Source organism: Entelurus aequoreus, linkage group LG12 (assembly GCF_033978785.1).
Source record: "Entelurus aequoreus isolate RoL-2023_Sb linkage group LG12, RoL_Eaeq_v1.1, whole genome shotgun sequence".
Taxonomy (NCBI): domain Eukaryota; kingdom Metazoa; phylum Chordata; class Actinopteri; order Syngnathiformes; family Syngnathidae; genus Entelurus; species Entelurus aequoreus.
This window is the reverse complement of record NC_084742.1, coordinates 20,888,067-20,913,843: the sequence shown is the minus strand read 5'-3', so window position 1 is coordinate 20,913,843 and position 25,777 is coordinate 20,888,067. Positions and strand designations below refer to the sequence as shown.

General features: G+C 40.7%; 1 protein-coding gene across 1 annotated transcript; it reads left to right on the top strand.

Moving 5' to 3' along the window:
• Positions 1 to 2,584: 2,584 nt before the first annotated feature.
• On the top strand, positions 2,585 to 22,962 carry si:dkey-183c6.7 (urea transporter 1). Its single transcript, XM_062065173.1, has 8 exons — positions 2,585 to 3,006; positions 5,697 to 5,886; positions 5,967 to 6,095; positions 13,029 to 13,221; positions 14,164 to 14,311; positions 20,176 to 20,310; positions 22,391 to 22,440; positions 22,515 to 22,962. Exons 1-8 carry the CDS (start codon positions 2,754 to 2,756, stop codon positions 22,695 to 22,697), a joined length of 1,281 nt encoding a protein of 426 aa, XP_061921157.1. The 5' UTR covers positions 2,585 to 2,753; the 3' UTR covers positions 22,698 to 22,962.
• The last annotated feature ends 2,815 nt before the right edge of the window (positions 22,963 to 25,777 follow it).

The window sequence follows — 25,777 nt, the reverse complement described above, 5'->3', positions numbered from 1 at the left end:
ATGGGCTATTTAAGTTGGAAAATGCCGTTTTTCTGACAGTCTGCTGTTGGGGAGGTTCTCTGTCCTGAGCAGGAGTTTCGGTCTCCATGCATCATCTACTGAGGTGATTATTTTGATGATGAGATGTTGTGTTGTAACCGGTTAAATTAGTTTTGTTGATTGCTAATAGATTTTGCTAAATCTGTTTTCATTATTTAATTCTTTACTTTGACATATTTGATTATTGACCTTTGATTATGAATACATGTATTTTGTTATAATGGATGATTTACATTTTGATTATTTTTAATATGCTTATCTTGATGAATTATATAGGCCTATTTAAAGCATGCAACTTTGAAATGTATTTAGAATATAAATGTACTATATATAATATACAATACTAATATTGCCTCTGTTTATTACCATTACAGAGTGTAGGTGCTTTGTTTTCCTGTCATTGTTCACCTTTTGACACTTTTTGGGATTTCAATAAATGTTTGTAAACTGTTACCAACTGCGTGCCTTGCCATCCTTGATTTGAAAGTCTGGTTTGCAACGGTTACATTACCTTCACCCGAGGCGGGGTGTGACAACAGCCACAGAGGCTATCTATTTCCGCACAAGATCTGACGGAAACCTGTTCAACCTTTCTTGTCTCCGAGCCAAGACCAAATTTCTGACGAGGTTCCCCGTGACCTTCTTTTTGCAGACGATGCAGCACTTGTTGCACCGACAAGGAGTTACAGCAACTTTTGAACTACTTGGCAGCAGCTTGCAGTGCATTTGGTCAAACAATTAGACTTAAGAAAACCCAAGAGATGGGACAAGCAAGATGTCACCGCACCGCCTTCTGTAAACATCGCAAACTACAATCAATCAATCAAAGTTTATTTATATAGCCCTTAATCACAAGTGTCTCAAAGGGCTGCACAAGCCACAACGCACATCCTCGGCTCAGATCCCACATCAGAGCAAGAAAAAACTCAACCCAATGGGATACAATGAGAAACCTTGGAGGGGACCGCAGATGTAGGCCTCTCAACTGACTATCCATGGCACAACCCCTTGATCCTGTGGGATTGATGGATGCCTACTACTACATATAGTCAAAGCGCTCTCTGATTATGATGTTTGGGAATGTTCGTCAAGTTTTAATCTCTTTGTTCTCATTTTGCGCCAAGCATTCGACGTAATTTTTGAGCGGCAGTGACATGCTTGCTGTGGTGTTTCGCAGTGCTTCGCCATTCTGGAGTCCCATGTATCGCTCTGTGGCGCGTTTAAAACGAGGACTAACATTGATTTTTGTTAGTAATCCAAAATCATTGAGGTTTTTGGATACTTTTTTGCTTTTATGTAGCACTTTCACTTTGTCTGCACTGGAAACTAAGAGGATGAACAGTCCTGAGCAATATGGAAATTGTGTTTAGCGACCAGTGTATCCTTGTCAGACTAAAGAGACGTGGGACCTTTGGGCTTCACCTGTTTGTTTTCAACGTGTATCCGGGACTTGGCTACGTGTTCACTGCTTGTGCAGTTTTTTCGGGACCACGTCTGCAAGCGCTTAAGGGGCCATCTTTTGTCGATTTCACACCAAACCGGCTGGTAACAACCTGCCACAAAACCAGGTGAAAACAAGGGTGGAGTCAGGCAGGTGAGCTCTCAATAAGGTGTTAGTGTTAGGACAGCATGTTTGTATGGAGTTAAATTTAGAGGACTGTTTGGGATACATTAACCTTCAATAATTTGAATAAAATGTAATAATTGAGTTCATTTTGTCATGATCCGTTGCCCGGGTCATGTTTAGTTTGATATTTCCTTAGTTGTTTAGTTCTGTTTCAGCACACTTGTTTGTTTTCTTTGTTGCCATGGGTGCTGACTTTCCCTTCTACTGTTACCGAATAGCATTATTTCAGTTTTACTGAGGTTTAAGGATGGCCTGTTTTTGTCAAACCATCTTTTTAATTTGTTAATTTCTTCTGTTATTATTTGTATTAGCTTTTGTGTGTTCTCTCCTGAACAAAACGCTGTTGTATCGTCCGTGAAAAATACTAACTTTTTTTTAAGTTTTATGCAACTTTACCAATGTCATATACAGTATATAAAGATTTAACAATTTTGGTCGCTGTATTGATCCCTGGGGTACACCACGGGATATATTTAGTACTGTAGATGTGTGTTTAGTATTGTGGACGTTGGGGGGACTTTGTCTCCCAGCTGGCCTGGGAACGCCTCAGAGGGAAGCCTGGCCTCTTTCTGCTTAGGCTGCTTCAGTTAAGCAAAAGACGGATAGATGGATAGAGATTCTCTCACTTATTAGCAGCCTTAGAGGGTGTGCGGGTGTGTGTGTGTGTGTGTGTGTGTGTGTGTGTGTGTGTGTGTGTGTGTGTTTGTGTGTGTGTGTGTGAGTGTGTGCGTGCGTGTGTGTGTGTGTGTGTGTGTGTGTGTGTGTGTGTGAGTGTGTGCGTGCGTGTGTGTGTTTTTGAGGCATCCAGAATGATTCAACAGCAGCAGCAGGAAAAGCTTAAATATTACACCTTTTGAATCAACTTGTGATAACACATTGCCCACTAATGGCTTTGCAAAAGAAGAGAGAAGACAAACATTGGTGCCGATGCCACCATAAAGAAGGTGGATGAGTAGCCTAAGTCAACAATGTGTGAAGACAGCTGATTGGGACACGCAGAGCCTCATTTTCCTCCTCATGGGTTTGAACCTTGCTCCTTTCTGGCAATGTCAACGTGGAGTGAATACTTTACGCGGCCAACTGGTTTATGAGTCAACCCCTGCGACTGGGAAAGGGGAGGTTTCCTCCGAAAGAGGCTGAAAGAAGCAACGGGAGCAGCGGAAACATCCTTTCAAAGTGTTATTGGAGCACTTTTAGGACGAGGGCTGGAGCCATGTGGATGGACACCAAAACCGAGGCGCAGGATGCCAGCGGGAAGCCAGCGAGCACCGCTCGTCGCGTAATGAACGGTGTCATGATGGTAACTGGTGACATGGTGTACCTGGATAAGTACACGCAAGGTAGGAAAAGTATACTGTGCTGAATTACTTTAGACTCACCTGCACTAGCTATCATTACATGTTCTATGCTGGTGCATCCTTGTGCATCTAAATCAATAACTGACCATTGATGTCTTGTGGCTGCTGCTCACTGCTCTCCTCACCTCCCAGGGAGTGAACAAGGGGATGGGTCAAATGCAGAGGTTAATTTCACCACACCTAGTGTGTGTGTGACAGTCATTGGTACTTTAACTTTTTAACTTTTTTTAAATGAGCGGTGGGCAAGACTGAAAATGTTCTTATCAATGTCATACAAAGTAAATCAAGCGGAAATACTGTCGACAACTTTTGACATTATATTTTTCGAGATAATTGTGGTTTTTGCCTTAAATTGTTTGGTCAGAATAGATTATGAAAAGATTTGAGTCAAACCAACAAAAAAATGTTGTCAACAAACACACAACTTAACAATATACAATAACATCTGTGGGGCGGCGTGGCTCAGATGGTAGAGCGTCCAGCCAGAAACTTGAGGGTTGGAATCTAGCTCCAGCCAAAGTCACTGCCGTCATGTCGTTGGTCGAGAAATAATAAACGTTCAAGTAAACATTTACAGACCCACAAAAATATTTTATAGAGAACAATTAGATGCAGAAAACAAAGTGAAGTACATATAAAAGACACATTAACCCTCAGTAGACAAATTAAGGCGGATTTTTTGTATTCTTGGTCATAATATTTGTTGCAATACTCCATTAAACATGATTTTTCCTGAGAGGGTTTTTAAAATAAATTTAAAAATAACGTTACATTTTTCCAAAAGTGTAAGATCGTTATTAGGCAATATCCCAATGAAGGACATAAAAGTATTTAACTATTCAAAGATCAAAACATTTGGGATCTATTTTTATTAATTTCTTTACTCAAATTTCTCATTCATCATCAGCCCTAAACAAAAATGCCAAACAAGTAATGTTTTATATAATTGTATTTTAGCCCTATAGCTCTTTGAAGGCCTATTGATATTTTGGTTATTTTTATTAATATAAACCTGTGACATTATCTGATCAGGCCTTTAAAAGATTTTTTTAAAAAATACATTACATGATTTATTTTTGGCTTAGAACTAAAGTTTATTGAGAAATTTGAGCATTTCTGGAATTGAATGTTTCTCACCTTTTTTTTTTTTTAACAAATATTGGCACTTGAAACTTTGTTGGCCCCATGGTGGCTTATTTTACAAAAAATTCCAATAAGAAAAGCATGTCATGATCCGTTACCCGGGTCATGGCATGATTTATGTTTGGTAGTTTTCCTGTTTTAATCTGTTTCCTGGGTGCACCCTCTTTCCCTGTTTACTGTTGGTTTCCATGGGCACTGATTCTCCTCACCTGTCTTTGTTTAGCAATTAGTGTTCCCACCAGGTGTTTTGGTTGATCACTCCCCTTTATAGTTTTCTGTCACCCAGCACTAGTTGCTGGGTCAATGTTTGCTATACGCAACAATTACGTTTCTCCTAGCTCAAGTATATTTTTCTACACGCTACTCTTACTCGCTGTTCACCCTTGGTGACTATTTGTTTTGCCGCTCCACGCTTAGTGTCTGAGTTTTGTTTTGTATTTTTGCCCTGCGTTTAGATATTAAAACCAGGGGCGCCGAAAAGGGGGGGGGTAAAGGAGACGGATTCTAGGGGCCCATGATGGAGGGGGGCCCAGAGATTATAATACAGGGGGCCCTGTAAAGATTCTTTTCATGGGGCCCAAAATCCCTAGCGGCGCCCCTGATTAAAACCCTGATCCCACCTGCACGCCACTCCTGCTTGTTTCCTGCGTTGGAGGGAACACGACAATCGCAGCCACGCGACGAAGACGTAACAAAGCACAGACTATCTTAAACTTAGTCACCTAATTAAGGACTAATTAGTTGTTTACACGCAATGTTAACCTGGACGGCCAATTTCTGTCGAAAAAAGAATCGTACAAAAAGTGGGGCGTTCCAAAACCGAGGTACAACTTTATCAATACCACAATGTACGACTATGTAACAATAACAACCCCCAAAGCTATACTGTGTTCAATGATGTTTTTGTTTGCGAAAAATAGAACAATATCAATGGAACAACATCCATCCATCCATTTTCTACCTCTTGTCCCTTTTGGGGTCGCGGTGGGGGGGGGGGGGGGGGGGGCTGGAGCCTATCTCAGCTGCATTCGGGCGGAAGGCGGGGCACACCCAGGACAAGTCACCACCTCATCACAGGGCCAACACAGATAGACAGACAACATTCACACTCACATTCACACACTAGGGCCAATTTAGTGTTGCCAATCAACCTATCCCCAGGTGTATGTCTTTGGAGGTGGGAGGAAGCCGGAGTACCCGGAGTGAACCCATGCAGTCACAAGGAGAACATGCAAACTCCACACAGAAAGATCCCGAGCCCGGGATTGAACTCAGGACTACTCAGGACCTTCGTATTGTGAGGCACATGCACTAACCCCTGTGTCACTGTGCTGCCCATGGAACAACATAAAATGTAAAAAATACAGATATTGGAGAGAACTGAAAAATATACACACTAATCACACCAGTGATACTAATAGTGATACTACTCCTGCTCCTCATGAAAATACGAGTCTTGAAATATGTTTCTTGAAATGCATGTCATAGAAATTCAAGTGCATTTGCGTGTGTGCCACGTTTTTCCCCAGACAAGTGGTTCATTCTGCAGCTGGCTGTGTGGGCCTGCAGAGGGGTCTCCCGAGTGACTATAGCCAACAACCCGCTGAGTGGCACTCTAATGCTAGCCGCGTTATACTGGGCCTCACCCTGGAAAGGCCTGCTGGGTACTGTGGGCGTGATGACCTCCACGCTGACGGCGGTCATCTTGGGACAGGACAGGTTGTCTTTAGCCACATGTAGCCATAGCCACCAACACACATGCACAGGTTTTGTCATTAAGTGTCCTTTTCTGTGCACAGTGCAGAGGTATGGGGAGGCATGCATGGTTATAACGGCATGCTGGTGTCTCTGCTAATGGGAGTGTTTAACGCTGGCGGAGATTGGTACTGGTGGCTCCTGCTGCCCGTTTGCTTGGGCTCTGCTAGCAGGTGAGACACAACATTACTGGAGGCACACCTGTCAGTCAAACTGGTATTAATTTAATGGTGTTAAGTCTCTTTACTTTATTGTGTATATATATATACTATAAATCAGAGAAATAAGAGCCCTTTTAAGAAACAGCACAAACATATATTGCTTACAAGGTGTAATGAAAAAAAAAAATGCTGAACCTTAATGCTCAGTAAGTCAACACAAAATGTGTGCAAACTATACATTTGTGTGTATATTCATTTGGAAATTAACCAAATCAAATATTTTTGAATAATAAATGTTTCCATTCTTTTATTTTTTTATTTTTTACTATATTGGACTCATCCGAACATGAAATAAGGCCCATATAGCAACTTGTTTCACCCAGTATAGTAGCCTTTATGTGACGATCTGTCACTTCATTTCTGTTTGTGCTTCCTTGTTTTGTGTTTATTTCCTTATCAGTGCTCTTATTTTGGATTTCCATTTTCTGCATTTCTCCGCTGAGCGCTGTTTTCCCCTCACCTGCAGTTGATTGGCATCCGGGCCACACCTGGTGCTAATCAGCAGGCTTCTATTTTATGCCTGCCTCGCGTGCTCCTCAGTGCTCGAGGATTGATTTATGTTTGAGAACCTTACATGCACGACTGCGTCCTTCTCTGTTTAATTATATTAAAATCCTCTTACCTGATCACCGTTCTCCTGGGTCCTGCATCTTGGAGTCACTACAACTGCAGCCATGCGAGCTCCTGACACTTTAGTGTGTTCTACTGTAAATTGCTTTTAAGTTTGCGCGTCATAGCCGTACTTGTGAGCGCAAAATGCAGGAGACAGCAGGCAGTGTGCAGGTAAACGGGTATTTAATGTCCAAATGTACAAAAACACAAATAGTGTTCAGCAGGGACATGCATTAAAAAGCAGAAGGAAGCTGTGCATCAAAAAAATACAAGTCCAAATAGAGTACAGCGGGGAATTGCACAGAAAAACCCAGGGAAAGCTGTGTTAGAAAAAATGAGCCCAAATGAGAACTCACAGCAATAATTAATACAAAAAAAATCTAAACAATACCATACAATATACAATATACAATATGTTCGTAACTCTGACATACAATGATCCCACACCGACACCGACTGTCGTTGTGGCTTGTGCAGCCCTTTGAGACACTCGTGATTTAGGGCTATATAAGTAAACATTGATTGATTGATTGATTGACTGACTAAGACGTGACATTGGCTTTTAAAACCCTCAGGTGATAATTAGCAGCAGGCAATTGCTTAATTGCTTCCATGACTGAGCTCTTCACTCAAAATACCCATATCTTAAATCAACATCCCCCATTGAAATTACTTGAAATGTATTTAAGACGTACTTGCCTTTCAATTGTCTTGCCTACAGGACACAGTTGAGGGCTAACTAAGAAAGATATAGAAACGCTAGTTTGCAGCCACCTTTTCTTTTTTTTTTTACCTCCTGGTGGATTATGATTAATTCTTCATCTAAACGGGAATGAATGAACACACTCAGCAACAAAGGGTTGGAGTTGGGGGTTAAATCACCAAAATGATTCCCGGGCGCGGCGCCGCTGCTGCCCACTGCTCCCCAAGGGGATGGGACAAATGCAGAGGACAAATTTCACCACATCTAAGTGTGTGTGTGACAATCATTGGTACTTTAATCTTTAATCTTAATCCCGTCAGTCGGCATTCCAGTGAGAGCAGACATTGAAAGTAAGTGATTGTTTTATGTTCGTAGTTTGTATATCTTGTTCAGCAGTTGGCAAGACTGCTACACGATGCTTCGTGTTTCACTAAAGCTTAATTTGTTTATCACTCAGATTCCAAAACTCACATTCAGGTTAAAAATGTAAAGTTCTGGATCATCGTTTGTCCCAAAGTAGTCGTTGTTGGCTCTCATAAAGTTTGACATGAATATTAGTGTTGATGTTGAAGTGAAAAGCGAACATTGTGATGCGTCTGTGAAATTAATACGCCGCTGTATGCTTAAATTGACCAAAATACGTAAATATGACATGTTATTACTAAAGGAGAACTACACTTTTTGGGGGAATTTTGCCTATTGTTCACAATCATTACGAAAGACTTTTGTTTTGATTGATTGAGACTTTTATTAGTAGGTTGCACAGTGAAGTACATATTCCGTACAATTGACCACTAAATGGTAACACCCGAATAAGTTTTTCAACTTGTTTAAGTCGGGGTCCACTTAAATTGATTCATGATACAGATATATACTATCATATATACTGTCATCATAATACAGTCATCACATCACACAAGATAATCACATTGAATTATTTACATGATTTACAATCAGGGGTGTGGAGGGGAGGGGGGGGGGGAGTAGGATATGGACAGCAAGTAGTGGACAGAGAGAGAGAGAGAGAGAGAGAGAGAGAGAGAGAGAGAGAGAGAGAGAGAGAGAGAGAGAGAGAGATAGAGAGAGAGAGACAGAGAGAGATCAGAAGGCATAAGAAAAAGTATCTGCATTTGATTGTTTACATTTGATTATTAGCAATCCGGGGAGGGTGTTAGTTTAGGGTTGTAGCTGCCTGGAGGTGAACTTTTATTGCGGTTTTGAAGGAGGATAGAGATGCCCTTTCTTTTATACCTGTTGGGAGCGCATTCCACATTGATGTGGCATAGAAAGAGAATGAGTTAAGACCTTTGTTAGTTCGGAATCTGGGTTTAACGTGGTTAGTGGAGCTCCCCCTGGTGTTGTGGTTATGGCGGTCATTTACGTTAAGGAAGTAGTTTGACATGTACTTCGGTATCAGGGAGGCGTAGCGGATTTTATAGACTAGGCTCTGTGCAAGTTGTTTAACTCTGTCCTCCACCTTGAGCCAGCCCACTTTAGAGAAGTGGGTAGGAGTGAGGTGTGATCTGGGGTGGAGGTCTAGAAGTAACCTGACTAGCTTGTTCTGAGATGTTTGGAGTTTAGATTTGAGGGTTTTGGAGGTGCTAGGGTACCAGGAGGTGCATGCGTAATCGAAAAAGGGTTGAACGAGAGTTCCCGCCAGAATCCTCAAGGTGCTTTTGTTGACCAGAGAGGAGATTCTGTAGAGAAATCTCGCTCGTTGGTTAACCTTTCTGATTACCAATGACATGAGAATGAATTGACTTTTTCTTTTTTTTATGGGGCGGCGTGGCGAAGTTGGTAGAGTGGCCGGGCCAGCAATCGGAGGGTTGCTGGTTACTGGGGTTCAATCCCCACCTTCTACCATCCTAGTCACGTCCGTTGTGTCCTTGGGCAAGACACTTCACCCTTGCTCCTGATGGCTGCTGGTTAGCGCCTTGCATGGCAGCTCCCGCCATCAGTGTGTGAATGTGTGTGTGAATGGGTGAATGTGGAAATACTGTCAAAGCACTTTGAGTACCTTGAAGGTAGAAAAGCGCTATACAAGTATAACCCATTTATCATTTATTATCATTTATGCATTTTAACTTGTAACCAAACAAAAATCCGCTAAGGGGAGTTCCTCTATTCCGCCAAAAAAATCCAATATATAACCATCTAAAACCCGCCAACAATACTCCATTTACAATTTGTAATTTGTATATTAACCAAACATTAGCAATATTGTTATTATAAGCCCTAACGCAGACAAACTATTTATAGCGGGGCTATGATCACAAGCTTGTATACAATTTCAACATGATCAACTGGTGAGGTGTTTCCTTGCTTCCTGGAAGTTTTTTGTAGATCATAAATCATGCATCTCACCTGGACAAAATAAGTCTGAGGGCGTATTCTGACAAGTTTGACAGCCATTTAGCACCCGGAGATGGCGAAAACGACACAAAGAGAACAACAACCCCATCCCATTTCTTCGCTAGGATTATGAGACATTTTTCATCTAAATGGAAATATATGAACATCCTAGCAGTCGGCATTCTAATGACAGCAGACATTGTACAGTAAGTGATGTTTTATTATGTTTGTTGGCTGAAGTGCAGTGAGCAGTAATTAGTGATGAAGAAAAAAAAGCAGAGGTGTGGACTCGAGTCACATGACTTGGACTCAAGTCAGACTCGAGTCATGAATTTGATGACTCGACTGGACAAAATGTAAAGAGACTTGCAACTCGACTTAGACTTTAACATCAATGACTTGTGACTTCACTTGGACTTGAGCCTTTTGACTTGACAAGACTTGCTCCTTTCCCCAAAACCCAAAGATTAAAAAGTTATTCAGGAGCGCTCTGTATCTTTCATTGTGTACGTGTGTGTCTGTCAGCGTGTGTGCTGTTGGTACAACATCCAATCAAATTAGATCCACGTTGTTTTCATCCGAAAGCATTCATCCAATCAAATTGCAGGACAACCAACGAAGAAGAGCTGTCAAAGCGCCAGTGAGAAAAAAATGATACCAAAGAGAGTTTCGTTCGGGTATAAAAACTACGAGGTGGTCAACAAAAAACTAAATGCAGTGTGCAAAACATGCGGTTCGAAGATTACAGACGGAGACGCAACAACTTCCAACTTCGTTTGACATTTGAAGTTGCACAAACAACGGTAAGTTTTGAATGTAAGCTAACGTTTATTGGCTAAGTAACGTAACTTTTATTTGCTGTGTAGTTAAATCAGTGAGGCTGCAAACTCACTGCTAACGTTATTGCGTCCACGGCAATCTGTTGCATCCACTGCAGTTCACTACCTTATTCATACTTTTTGTTAAGTGATTTTTTTGAAGCAGGGTTGCATGAGGTACCTATACATAATGTTACGTTAGTCAGTGTATCACACACAGTAACGTAACGTTAGACGGCGGTCAGCAGCACCGCGTATTTTAGCCACCTACAAAAAGACAAAAATAGTAAAATAAAGGTCAGTTAAAATGTACACTATATTAAGAATATGTGTACCGTTTTAGCTAGCTTTCCGACATACTGCTGGTTGTTTACCTCACAACACACGTGAGTTGCAGGGCTGCAGACGGTGAATTAACAAGCGTTATAACTTACGTTTCTTTACAGAATTGGCTGTCTTGACAGCAAGATAAAGCAATGAAAATATTATTTGTATGGCTTACACTTAAATTGACATTGATTTTATTAAGTTTGCCTCTTTGAGGTGGCTTAAATATGTTTAGCTGCTGACCCCGTCCACAGCAATGTAAAGCCTAAGTCGTGTGCTGGTAGCCTGTCTGCTTCTCTCTATTGTGAATGGGTTGTTCGCCATTTTCTGTGTAGTCCCTCATACAACCCCACTTCACAAATCCCGAACTATCCCTTCAACCTGAAAAAAGTTTTAAAATACATGACTAGTGCTGCAATCTGTTACAGCAGCAACTGTAACCTATTTTTTTCCTGCAATTTCAAATGCACTTGTTTTAATAAATAAATACAGCGTTTTAAAAGCATACACAATCTGTGTAAATATATTAGTCTGTGGTTAAAAGGACTTGAAAGGACTCAAAACTCAAAATGCAGGACATGGGACTTGACTTGAGACTTTCCAGTCTTGACTTTGGACTTGAATCGGGACTTGCCTGTCTTGACTCGGGACTTGACTCGATACTTGAGGGCAAAGACTTGAGACTTACTTATGACTTGCAAAACAATGACTTGGTCTCACCACTGAAAAAAAACAAACGTGATGTGTTTTTAAAATGAATGCGCCGTGTATGTTTAAAATGATCAAAATACGGAAATGTGAAATGTTATTATACATGTGCCCATTACTACATTACATATATTGTCAGGTTCAAACACTGATGACATCTATTAAACAAGACAAGAGGCAAAGAATTAAACAGAGACCGAATTCAATTTGGACTCAATTGAGGAGACACGCCTGGACACACTGTACTCTTGTACAGTCTCCAGCACGCTCTGCCAAAAGATTGCATGCCTCCTTCTTTTATTTTGGAACCTCCCCGACCACATGGCCACCATTTGTTCCAAAGAACAAAGGTCGCAAAAAGTTCAAAGAAAAGGTCGTAAACAATTCACAGGAAAGGTCAGTTCAAAAAGAGTTCGTAAAATAGTTAAAAAAGAGTTCCATAAAATACTTCAAAAAGAGGTCGTCTGGAAATTGGGCAGATCCTGTCATCTCTCCGCTCTGAAGTCCTTGGACATGAAAGAACACACGAACACCTTCATCTTGCCCCCCCCCCCCCCCCCCCCCCCCCCCTACACAGTGGAGTTTTACGAGCCTTAATCTTGGTAGGTTTCAAAGACAGCTTTTGTCTTCTTGTCAGGAACTCAATGTAATACAAAGTTTTTGTGATAATTTAGAAACAATTATTCTAACATATATATTTACATCATGTATATAAAACCTCAAAGGAGGCGTTTGCATGTTTTTTTAAGGGCTTTATAGGCAGACTAGAGCGGCTCCCGTAGGCTCCATTGTAAACAGACTTTTGATCGCATTTATTGAATATTTAAAATGCCAAAAAAATTAAATAACATCCATCGGCATGTCTCTCATAATGATTGTGAATGATGGGCAAACTCCAGAAAAAAAGTGCAGTTCCCCTTTAATGTTCCTAATAATACATTACATATATACTTACAGTGTGTATATAAAACCTTGATGGAGGTTTTTGGATGTTTTAAAAGTGCTTTATAGGCGTAATATAGCGACTCCCATTGGATCCATTGTTAGCTGACCCTTGCTAGCGTTTATTTACGTGTTAGAATGCATTAAAAAAGATATAGGGATAGAGATTGTGAATGACAAAAAAGTGAAGTTCCCCTTTAAAGCATAACAAAAAAGCCAACAGACAAATACTCGTACGTTGAGGTACAACTGCATTAGTAATTGTTGTGACACGAAGAGGAGGGAGGATTCAAAAATCTCTGCGTCTTCCTACTCCTTTTTTGGAATTGTGAAACTGTAAAGATTCAATCGAACCTTGTATGGAAATAAAACATTTCCATTGTGCTTGTTGAGAAATCCTTTCATCGCACACCTGCCCGTTAGTGTCTTCCTCTTCAGTGGCTTCTCGTCTGTGTTGGACCGCTGGGACCTGCCAGTTAGTGTCTTTCCCTTCAACGCCGTCATCACACTCTACTTCCTGTGCATCGGCCCTGATAACCCCTACTTCCCGCGCCACCTTGCTATACCGCCAGACTCACCGCCGCCGCCCAACATCACAGAGCTCAGCGCATCGGAGGTAACAAGAACTATTATCTGACGCATTTTGTTGTCAGAATGTCATTATGATGTCCTTTTTTCCCCCCACAAGAAATTTCACTCCACAGCTGCTATAACAACATGCATGAAGCCCAGTCTGCTGTGACTCATCTGTTGCTTAGCAACTGATGGAGCGCCATTTGTCACTTTAATTAACAACGACTTTAATAATAGAAACTCATCAGTGGGTTTTTTTACGAGATAAAGTGCTTATTGTGTCGAACAGCTTAAGAATAAGTTATTGAAGACTCACGCACGCACGCACACACACACACGCACACGCACACGCACACACACACACACACACACACTGTCCTAAATAGAGTCCATGGCAGATCGACAGGCTGGTCCTTCACAGTCTTTGTTCTTCCCGTCTGTTTCTTTTTTCTTTAGCATTTCTTTCTGTCACTTCCCAGAATTCCCTTCAGTAAGATTTGAAGCAATCTAAAAAAATTTTCATGTCCCACCTCATGTGTGTCACTGCAGTTCAATGTTAATCGACAGCCTCTTGCCCCATCCTTCTCCATCCCTTCATCACTGTGTAAGCATGTCCTCTTACTGTATATTCCTAATGTCCTCTTACTGTATATTCTTCCTAAGATAAGATCTGTTCCCAGCATCCCCCGCCACCTCTCCTCTCCTCTCCATCTCCTACTTTCATGTCCTCTTAGGCCTCTGCCGCTGCACTCCTCCCACCAGAGGCGGCGATGACGTGAATGCTATTTATATTTGATGTCTTCATCTCGCACTCTGCCCAGGATGCCTGTGCAACAGTGGCGTATTAAATCTGACTGTACCTAAGGCAGTCACGTGAGCCAAGAGCCGTCACCATGGCAACTGTGCACCGCTCACACACTGAGGCAGGCTGCCGTTGGGAAATCGAGCTGTGTGTGAATATTCCAGTGCCCTCTCTCCTGCGCAGGTGTTGCGAGGCATCCCTCTGGGTGTGGGCCAGATCTTCGCCTGTGGCGCCCTGGGGCCCTCGCTGCTCATCCTGGGGGCGCTCTGCCTTTACTCCCCTCTGCAGGCCGTCCACGCTCTGCTCGGCTCAGCAGTTGGAACGTTGGCCGGTGAGTTTTAGCTTCTAAAGTCAAGTCAACACAAGTAAGGGTGTTTTCACTTGGCCTATCAGTAGAGGTTTGTATGCAAACGTTGGTATCAATCTGCTGTGAAGTAAGTTGCTGGGTTGCAACCACGTGACATTGAGGCACTTTCAGTTTCCGCTTGGGGGCCAAACATTCAATAGAGTACCTCGACTTACAAACTTAACAGGTTCTGTGACAGAGCTCTTAATCAAAACACTTCAGTGAATGGGTGCTTGCTTTGTAAGCAGCTCAAATCAAAGTCTCAATGATGTCTCTTCCTGTGCAACAAATCCAGTCGTGAAATGTCCTCACTCCTAAATATTCCAAAGTTGGCTTTACTATAAGAAAATGGAAGAGTTTGGCAACAACAGCAACTCAGCCACTAAGTGGTAGGCCATGTAAACTGACATAGTGGGGTCAGCGGATGCTGAAGCGCTAAGTGCAAAGAGGTCGCAACTTTCTGCAGAGTCAGTTGCTGCAGAGCGCCAAACTTCATGTGACCTTCCAATTAGCCCACGTACAGTACGCAGAGAGCTTCATGGAATGGGTTTCCATGGCCGAGCAGCTGCATCTAAGCCATACATCACCAAGTCCAATGCAAAGTGTCGGATGCAGTGGTGTAAAGCACTGGACTCTTGAGCAGTGGAGTGATGAATCACGCTGGCAATCTGATGGATGAGCCTGGGTTTGGAGGTTGCCAGGAGAACGGTACATTTCGGACTGCATTGTGCCGAGTGTGAAATTTGGTGGAGGAGGAATTATGGTGTGGGGTTGTTTTTCAGGAGTTGGGCTTGGCCCCTTAGTTCCGGTGAAAGGAACTTTGAATGCTACAGGATACCAAAACATTTTGGACAATTCCATGCTCCCAACCTTGTGGGAACAGTTCATATGTGAGTCATGGCAAGTGGCCAAATACTTTTGGCAATATATATATAGTGTATAACAATTCTGAACTGTAAAACGGGGAAGAAACGACTGCAGCCCACGGGCGGCTCAGAAAACTCCAAGCAATTAGCTGAGGTGACCATAAAAGTCATGCGGCCGACTGTGTTTTGGTTTTTAATGTGTCTCCCTGCACGTCTATACATTATTAAGGAGTAAAATATGAAGGACATTTTTCAGACCAATCATTGTTGTGTATTTGCAGCTGTGAGTCATGTAAGAGTTTGCTCACGCACACAACACACATACACACACTGTCATGGTGCTGCAAAGCAAAGAGACTGTGCAGGGTGGACTTTAAAGTCATGTCAACAAATTGCTGCGTGCATTCAGCGAAAACAAATTCTGGTCTGCATTACATTTCATTTTAAGAGGCGTAACAAACGTTACAAATAAGAAAGCATCTCTCGAGCATCAGTCCTAGTTTCTCATTAGTCTTTAATGATCCTCTGGGGGAGGGCAGGAGGTGATAAAGAAAGCAGAGAAGGGCACAAAGCGGCGAGGTAGGGGGAGCAGACTGACAAGAAAGAGGATCAGAGCAAAGATGCTGTAGGCATTGGCCTGGTTCAGCCAAATGTCCAACAGACTGAAAAATGTTTCTCCGTAGTGCATCTCGGGGAGAAAATAGTTTTTGCCCTCCATTTTCAATCTTGTTACAGCTGCAGTTCAAAGGTCAAAGGAGCTTTTGAGGCCTCGCTGTGATGCATGTGTATCAACAGTGCACAGGACAGACAACGACCTGCTTACTTCCATCTTAACAAGCTTTAGAAGTACAACATGATGACGAAAATAATGAGACAACTTTAATCAAACTGTGGCCTCTTAGTCATTTCCAAAGGTCAAAATAAGACCGAATTGTACGAAAACCATAAAAAATAATTTACACTAAATCCAATTAATCTGTTCCAGTATTAAGCAAAACTACGAGCAGAATTCCTGAATTAATTTGTGTTTCTAACCGTTTCGTTAAAGGGCTGGAACTTGCAATTTTTTTGACGCCGGTGGTGTATTATTTTGCAGTATTTTGCAATAAAAAAGCACAGGAAGTGTGCGTCTCTTTGGTAAACGAATGCAATGGGTCCCACTGCACAGCTTTTGGCTCGCAGTAATAGTGTCTCGAATAGTGCAATAGATGGATGGATGGATGGATTGATAAGTAGATACTGTTAAATACTGTAAACAGCCAAAAACACTCTTGGGGATGGCGTGGCTCAGATGGTAGAGTGGCTGTGCCACCAACGTAAGGGTTCCAGCCACCTTGCTCCCAGTGCCACTCACACCGCTTCAAATCAAACTTTATTTATGAATGTAAATAAATGTTTGGTTGGGGTTGGAGGGGCCAAAGGCACAAATTGGCAGCCGCGCTTCCGTCACTCGAACCTGGGCAGCTGGGGCTACAAATGTAGCTTACCACCATCCTTCTGTGAATGTTGACTTAGACTTAGACTTAGACTTCCTTTATTGTCATTCAAATTTGAACTTTACAGTACAGATAAGAACACAATTTTGTTTGCTAATTTATCATGAACTATTATTATTATTATCATCATTATTATTATTATTATTATTATTGTTATTAGCAATTTACCAAATGTGGCCCAAACAGTTTGCTCACTGAAACTGGCCAGCAGGCTCCATGGTTTCCTAATAGTCCCAATACAGCGGTAACTTGGTTGTCATATGCCCCACTTCTCATGTCATTCATTTTTTGAGGAAGAATGTGAGAAATAAATTTGGTCACGGTTTTAGAAGTCGGTTTGCCTGTGCATCAGTCCGTGGAATCAAGTGCCCAAACGAAGAATCCCATGTTGGTGACTGACTCTGTGCTTTTTTTTTTTACTACGACTGCACAATATCCCAACATGGGGCCAAAGATGTCATGGTCTGTCAGGGCGAGACCCCAAAGGATGCAGAGGCAGAGGTCTTTAAACATGTCCGCAGCATAATCAAATCTAAAAAGGCAACACAGGATATAACAGAATGCATCCAAAATAAAAGTTAAAAAAGTCAAACTGCTTAAGAACCGCCCATATTCGTGATTACAATCAGTTGCCTACTGAAGCCTCTTTAGACAGGAATCAAGGGAATGCATACAACACAAAACAGAAAAGAGATGAAATAACGGACATCGTCATCAAAAGCAAACCTTACACTCTGTTTTATGAGATGGGTGTCAACAGGCTCCAGCTAATTTAATACATATATTTTGGCTCTGCCCCTCTCTGAACATTTTTAACACTGTCTGTGGTCACTGGAGAAAGGATGGAACCAAATCCCTTTAAGTGGACTATTTGGGGTAGCACCTCAGTCATCTAGCCTTAACAAATCCATAAAGAAGATCAGGCTGTCATTGAATGGTTGCTCTGCAAAGTTTCAAGAACTATGGGGTGCCTTTCTGAAATATGTCAGAGGAGCTGATCTCCAAATTAACCCTGATTGAAACACAATTGAAATGTGGGTGGTTGATGAGCCTTTTCTGCTCTTGTTGGTTGCTATAGCTCTTTAAGGCCATTTAGGAACACAGTTGTCTGTGGTTTTATTTGAATATCTGTCTGTGGTTTCTTTTTACTTTATTTATATATTATTTTATTTATTCATAATTATTATTATTGTCATTATTTTTGTTTTATTTTAAATGTTGGGAGGGGTGGGGGGGGCAGTATTTGATGTATTTTGACAACTCCTGTCTATTGTATGTTTCTGAAAATGATCAAACAAATGTTTAAAAAAAAAAAAGCAAAACTTTCACCAGGTAGACAATTTATTGTTTCCTGAACATTCATGGTATCATCCTTCTACCTGTCGTGTGTTGCTATGTTTTCAAACATGCAGCAGACATGTACCACTTTTTATGGGCATTTTAGAAGCAGTCCTGCGGCGCATCTTCATTGAAACTGCTTTTCTTTTTTCTTTTTTTTTGCCAACTGAAGGTGCGCTCATGGGAAAAGGCTGCGGCACTGACTGCGGATGTGATGAAAAATATGCAAAAAATGCATATTGCAAGAACTTAATTTCACGATAAGAGATATGTTAATATATCTTCTATATGAAAAAAACATTTAAAAAGAATATATATATAAAAAAGCAAACACAAATTTGCATTAATTTTATTTGTTTTAATCAGCCCCTAAAGGCTACTTTTACACTGCAGGGTAGGATGTCCAATTCAGATTTTTTTGTCAATTCTGATCTTTACATGTAGTTGATTTTTATTACAAAAAATATTGCAATGTCTAAGGTGAAAACAAACTGACGCGCCTGCAGACATGATGTCGCACATGCTGCAGTGTTTACAGACGTATATACGCATGGCTCCAATTTTAGGTCTCAGTCCTGGCGCATTTGTGGCAATTTCAAGGATTTCGTGCAATCATAGTCAACATTTTCTGAACCGCGTTATTGCACGTAGAAGATCAAGAAGGAAGAAGGCAAACATGTCAACGTTTGGGCGAGTAGTTGGTGACAGCAGTGATGGAACATTGACGTGAGTTCCTAAGACATAGAACTTTTGCCTGTTTTCTGCTTTTTGTCAATTAAATTTTTTAAAACTGTCTATTTTGGCGAATAATTATGACACTTATCGCTTTTTGATGTAATATTCAACCTGATCGTTCTGACTGCAGTTGCATCGAGTACACATCTGATTTATATCCACATACGAAAGAGGCCTGGGTCGGATTGGAAAAAATTTGTAATTGTACTGTTCACCTTGGCATGAAATATTTCCGAAATAGTTCCGATATAAGCAAAAAAAATCAGAAATGACCTGAAGTGTGAACAAGGCCTAAATCATCCATCAGCTATCACATTATAAAATTATATTGCTGAATAGACAATATTATATTTGTATTTTTGACAGTCCATATATGTTGACAAGCACACATAGGACGCAGCGCTGTGCAATCGCCTCTTTTCTCACAGCCTTGTGTACAACTGTGTCAGTTTGCACATACTTTTCAGATGTGCTGAATACAAATGCAAAATAGCCTTTGCAGTTTAGTTTTATTCTTGCTCCCTGTCCGTCACCGCATTGATTTTAAATTACTTTTAATTGTTTTTAAATCCCTAAATGGTCTGGCCCCACAATACCTGACCGAGCTGCTGCATCACCATACCTCGTCTAGAGCCTTAAGGTCAGCTGACCAAAAGCTTTTGGCGGTCCCCAGATCCGGGCTAAAGACCAGAGGGGACAGAGCCTTTTCCGTTGCCGCTCCTAAGCTCTGGAACAGCCTTCCCCTCCACATTAGGTCAGCCCAGAGCCTGGGGGTCTTCAAAACCCTCCTTAAGACCTACCTCTTCTCGCTGGCCTTTGACCTGAACTGAGTCCGCCCACTAGGCCACCATTTCTAGTCCCCCCCTCCCACCACTTCGCTTTAGTTTTATTTTTCAATTTTGTCGCACTTTCATTATTATTATTTTTATTCTGCAAATTTTTACTTTTTATTCGACCCCTTTTACCGTATTGCATTTGCACTATCTTGTTCAGCACATTCATTGTTTATGTTTTTTGTTTCTTTTGTTTTGTTTTTTGCTCTATGCTTTTTTAACCTGTAAAGCACTTTGGTTCAATTTAAAAGTTGTTGAAAATGTGCTATATAAATAAAGTTGACTTGACTTGACTAAATCTAACTGTGTGTAATTATATAGTTATATGATAATTATATCAGCTTCTTCTCGTCCCCAGTATTACGGGCGTTCTGATGATCAGCAAACATTACGCATATTCATGAAGACAGACACACTAAATGGGTTGCGCTCCTTATTCTGCTCACGAAAGAGACACGTGCACACATTTAGTAAATCAGCTTTGCGTGTGCTATCAAGTTTGCACGTGTTTTAGTGCATGCAAACAAACCTTAAGTAGCTCAAGCTATAGTATTTCTGTGTTTGTATGTGTGTATGTATAGGTTTATCTGTGGCTGTGCGCCATCAGTCTCTTTACTGGGGCCTGTCAGGTTTCAATGGAGCTTTGGGATGCATGGCTGTTGGAGGACTCTTTTTCACCTTCAGCTGGGAAACTCACCTGTTGGCCATTGCTTGTGGTAACAACACGCACACAGACACACATTCGGTTGCTGACAAGGGAAAACGACGTATATAAATGCTCCAAACACATTTATGTTCCATACCAAAAACATACACACACACACACAAAAAAAGGCAATGGGAAAATACTGCAAATAAAAAATGCAAATGAACACACATTTGTTTTTGATTCTGTTGCGTTTCTATAATTACGACATTTTCAATTTGTAGTATGGTTTCATGTGTTTTATGCAGGGGCTCATTTAGTCGTTTGGGGGCCCAAGGCAAATCTAGTCATCGGGGCACTCCACAAAACAAAAACAACATGGTAACTTACCATATTGTCTTTCTGAATCTAAATCAGGGGTGTCAAACTCATTTTAGCTCAGGGGCCACATTAAGTTATCTTATCACATCCATTATTATTGTTATGACATCTATTCCCAAGTGGGCCTGACTGGTAAAATCATTGCATGATAACTTCAAATTAAAGACAACTTCAGATTGTTTTCTTTTTTTTTTTAAATAGAACAAGCACAACCTGAAAATGTACAAATTATAATGTTGTTTGTTTTGTTTTTTTACACTTACATGTTGCAGTTAATAGTGTTCTATCTTCCTTTGTTGTTATTTCTACTTTCTGAATAAATGATGTAATAATGTTCATCAGTGAAATAGGTGGAGTTGAGTCTGGCAGAGTTTTAAAATGCTCCCATTGGTGTTCATCAGATGATGGAATGAATAATAATAATATCAATTAATATTATTATTATTTACCCATTTTCCTCAACTGATGTACTAACATCATGTGGTTTATTCTGTACATATGTAGCATCATCTACACCAAAACTTGTGAATTTGGACTTATTTAATTAATCACACATGAAGTTGAAGGGGGATACAAATTATTTCACCATATTTATGTGCGCTCATACTTGCCAACCCTCCCGATTTTCCCGGGAGACTCCCGAATTCCAATGCCCCTCCCGAAAATCTCCCGGGGCAACCATTCTCCCGAATTTCTCCCAATTTCCACCCGGACAACAATATTGGGGGCGTGCCTTAAAGGCACTGCCTTTAGCGTCATCTCTCACCTGAAAAGAAGACTATTATATATGTCTCCGTTATCCATAGGTTTATCTATCACCCATAAAGTAGGCAGGCACGGAGCTATTTCTCAGCGTGTGTTTATTCCAGCCGGCACGTTAATACACTGACACACAACATCCGGATTCCCATCATGCATTGCTTCAAAACTACGGAAAGTAGTAATGTCCAAAAAAATAACAGAGACGAAGCAGAAGAACGAAGAAGAGACATGACGACGACGAGTAAGAAGAAGAAGAATGCTTGCAAGTTCCAAAATGATTGGAAAAAATAATTTCAGTTCATTCAGGAAAGCTCGAAGGGGAAGGGGTATGCTGCCTGCAAGTTTTGTAGATCAGACTTCTCCATTGAACACGGTGGCCGAACGGATATACTCATTCATGAACGGATTATTTATATATATATATATATATATATATATATATATATATATATATATATATATATATATATATATATATATATATATATATATATATAAGAAATACTTGAAAATATATACACCCCCCGCTACTAAACACCGCCCCCCCATCTCCCGAATTCGGAGGTCTCAAGGTTGGCAAGTATGTGTGCGCCTAGTCTAGATAATGTGTCCCCAGACCTCTATCTTAACAGGGCACATAGCTCCGCCCCCCTAGCGACAGGGGACACAAATAATTGCTATTGTGACATTTAGTGAACACATTTAAAACAGCAGTTTCTTTCATTCAAAAATGTCATCTTAGTTTTATACTTAGCAAACTCATCTCGCGGGCCGGGTAAAACCTGTTTGTGGGCCTGATCCGGCCCACGGGCAGTACGTTTGACACCCCTGATCTAAATCTTTATCAACTATTTTGGGGGCCGATGCAACTGCCTGTGTTTGCCTAATTGTAAATCTAGCCCTGGTTTCATGGTGTTTTTGGTATTGGATCATTAGTGTGTTTGTATGCGTTTCCCCTGTCAGCATGCACATGCACAATGTGTTAAAAGTGTCCCCGTCTTCCTCAGCCTTCCTCTCGTCTTATTCTGACATCGCCCTGAGCAATCTGCTGGGAACTGTAAGTACACTTCATGTCATGTCGCTGGTTCCTGTTCAGGCCAGCTGAAAACGCATGTGTCGTAAATTCCCTAGATGGGTCTCCCAGCATGCAGTTGGGCAGCCACACTGACTGTCACGCTAATGATGCTGCTGACGGGCAGTTTAGCCGCACACCGCCTCCCCCTGGCTAAGGTTCGGGTCCCGGAGCAGAACATGTGCTCCGGCAGCCGATGGGAAGCCGGCAGCGCCGCAGAAAGAGACAGCACTGACGTGTAATTACAGACTAATTGGTTTTTTTTATAATATTCTATCGGCTGGCTACGGGGTGTTAGCCAATTACTTTGGCTGAGGGGGCGGGACTTCCGGAGAGAGATAGGGAAGTGACGTTGATGATAGAAAGCAAGGCGTCCGAGTATTGCCGGAAAAAGAGGGGTGACGCACATTGGAGTTGTGTGGTTCAATCGCATCTTGTACAATAAAGACAAGACAAACAAAGAAGTTGTATGATCCTGCATTCCTGGGATATTACAATATCAATACAAGCACCCCGATTCCGGATGAGATACGTGCAGTTTCTTACGCTGTCCACAAAATGGCGGTGCAAATGTTCACGCATTTCATTTTCTACCTTGAAAACGTGTTGCAGTTCATGGTGTCACCCACAAGATGGCAGTGAAGCACACGTTGTGTTGCTATAGTCTGCAACAAGCGATTCATGTTAAAGGCCTACTGAAACCCACTACTACCGACCACGCAGTCTGATAGTTTATATATCAATGATGAAATCTTAACATTGCAACACATGCCAATATGGCCGGGGTAACTTATAAAGTGCAATTTTAAATTTCCCGCTAAACTTCCGGTTGAAAACTCCTTTGGATATGACGTATGCGCGTGACGTAGCCAGTAGAACAGAGGTATGGCTCCCCCATTGAGGCCAATACAATCATTTCATAATTCCACAGTATTCTGGACATCTGTGTTGGTGAATCTTTTGCAATTTGTTTAATGAACAATGGAGATTGCAAAGAAGAAAGTTGTAGGTGGGATCGGTGTATTAGCGGCTGGCTGTAGCAACACAACAAGGAGGACTTACTTGGATAGCAGACGCGCTAGCCGATGCTAGCCGCCAACCGCATCTGTGATCGGGTAAAGTCCTTCGCCGTGCCGTCGATCGCTGGAACGCAGGTGAGCACGGGTGTTGATGAGCAGATGAGGGCTGGCTGGCGTAGGTGGAGCGCTAATGTTTTTATCATAGCTCTGTGAGGTCCGGTTGCTAAGTGGCTAAGTTAGCTTCAGCGTCGTTAGCAACAGCATTGTTAAGCTTTGCCAGGCTGAGAATTATTAACCGTCTAGTTACATGTCCATGGTTTAATAGTATTGTTGATCTTCTGTCTATCCTTCCAGTCAGGGATTTATTTATTTTGTTTCTATCTGCATTTGAGCCAGATGCTATCACGTTAGCTCAGTAGCTAAAGAGCTTCGCCGATGTATTGTCATGGAGATAAAAGTCACGGTGAATGTCCATTTCGCGTTCTCGACTCTCATTTTCAAGAGGATATAGTATCCGAGGTGGTTTAAAATACAAATCCGTGATCTACAATAGAAAAAGGAGAGAGTGTGGAATCCAATGAGCCAGCTTGTACCTAAGTTACGGTCAGAGCGAAAAAAGATATGTCTTTCACTGCATTCTAGTCCGTCACTCTAACATTCCTCATCCACAAATCTTTCATCCTCGCTCAAATTAATGGGGTAATCGTCGCTTTCTCGGTCCGAATCGCTCTAGCTGCGTTAAAAACAATAGGAAAATATGAGGAGGTGAACAACTGACTATGTCACGCTACTTCCGGTAGGGGCAAGGCTTTTTTTTATCAGAGACCAAAAGTTGCGAACTTTATCGTCGTTGTTCTATACTAAATCCTTTCAGCAAAAATATGGCAATATCGCGAAATGATCAAGTATGACACATAGAATGGATCTGCTATCCCCGTTTAAATAAAAAAATGTCATTTCAGTAGGCCTTTAAAATACTGAAACCCTTTGTGTTGCTGCCCCTTGAATTTGTTTCAATAGAATACGAACAAATATATATAACTATCAATTATCAAATATATATATATATATATATATATATATATATATATATATATATATATATATATATATATATATATTTGATAATTGATAGTTATTGATATATATATATTAGGGATGTCCGATAATGGCTTTTTGCCGATATTCCGATATTGTCCAACTCTTTAATTACTGATACTGATATATTGATATATACAGTCGTGGAATTAACACATTATTATGCATAATTTGGACAATTAGGCATAATTAAAATATTTAATAAAATAAAATAAGATAAATAAATTAAAAACATTTTCTTGAATAAAAAGAAAGTAAAACAATATAAAAAAAGTTACATAGAAACTAGCAATTAATAAAAATGAGTAAAATTAACTGTTAAAGGTTAGTACTATTAGTGGACCAGCAGCACGCACAATCATGTGTGCTTACGGACTGTATCCCTTGCAGACTGTATTGATATATATTGATGTATAATGTAGGAACCAGAATATTAATAACAGAAAGAAACAACCCTTTTGTGTGAATGAGTGTAAATGGGGGAAGGAGGTTTTTTGGGTTGGTGCACTAATTGTAAGTGTATCTTGTGTTTTTTATGTTGATTTAATTAAAAAAAAATTAAAAAAAATTAAAAAACGATACCGATAATAAAAAAAACGATACCGACAATTTCCGATATTACATTTTAAAGCATTTATCGGCCGATAATATCGGCAGGCCGATATTATCGGACATCTCTAATATATATATATATATATATATATATATATATATATACATACATACATCAATATCAATACTAACTCAGAATAAAGGACACAGGCAGGTTATTTTTTGTTTAAATGTATTAGGTCAGTCAGTGAATACATTGTTGACATGACATTTTTTCACTGCATTCAGTGTACACACTCAGTGAGAGACAACTTTTATTATTAGTGTTAGTTGTTTTTTTCCACAGTTTAACGCTGCCTGTTATTTGTCAATATATTTTCCACCACTATTCCCCATGAAGACATATTTTTTAAAATTAGTCTTTCGGTTAATTTTATGCGGCAGTGTTAGTTTTTTTCTGTTTGTAAATCAACATTTATTTTGTGATTTTTTTGTTGTTGTCACAGACAGTGCTGATGTGATGAGTTTGGTCATAAGAAACATACAAAAGTGCCTTACAGTCTATAATCAATTGATTGATTAAACATAATTGTACAAAAGAAGCAAAAGGTAAAAATACAAAATACCAGCACAAACTGCTTCTCTTGAATGTG

Bases quoted from the DNA above. Each gene is read 5' to 3' on its own strand.
- si:dkey-183c6.7 (XM_062065173.1), top strand. From the start codon at position 2,754: ATGAGTCAACCCCTGCGACTGGGAAAGGGGAGGTTTCCTCCGAAAGAG. The intron at 14,312-20,175 runs GTGAGTTTTAGC...GTGTATGTATAG, and splicing joins AGCAGTTGGAACGTTGGCCG to GTTTATCTGTGGCTGTGCGC. The intron at 20,311-22,390 runs GTAACAACACGC...CGTCTTCCTCAG, and splicing joins CCTGTTGGCCATTGCTTGTG to CCTTCCTCTCGTCTTATTCT.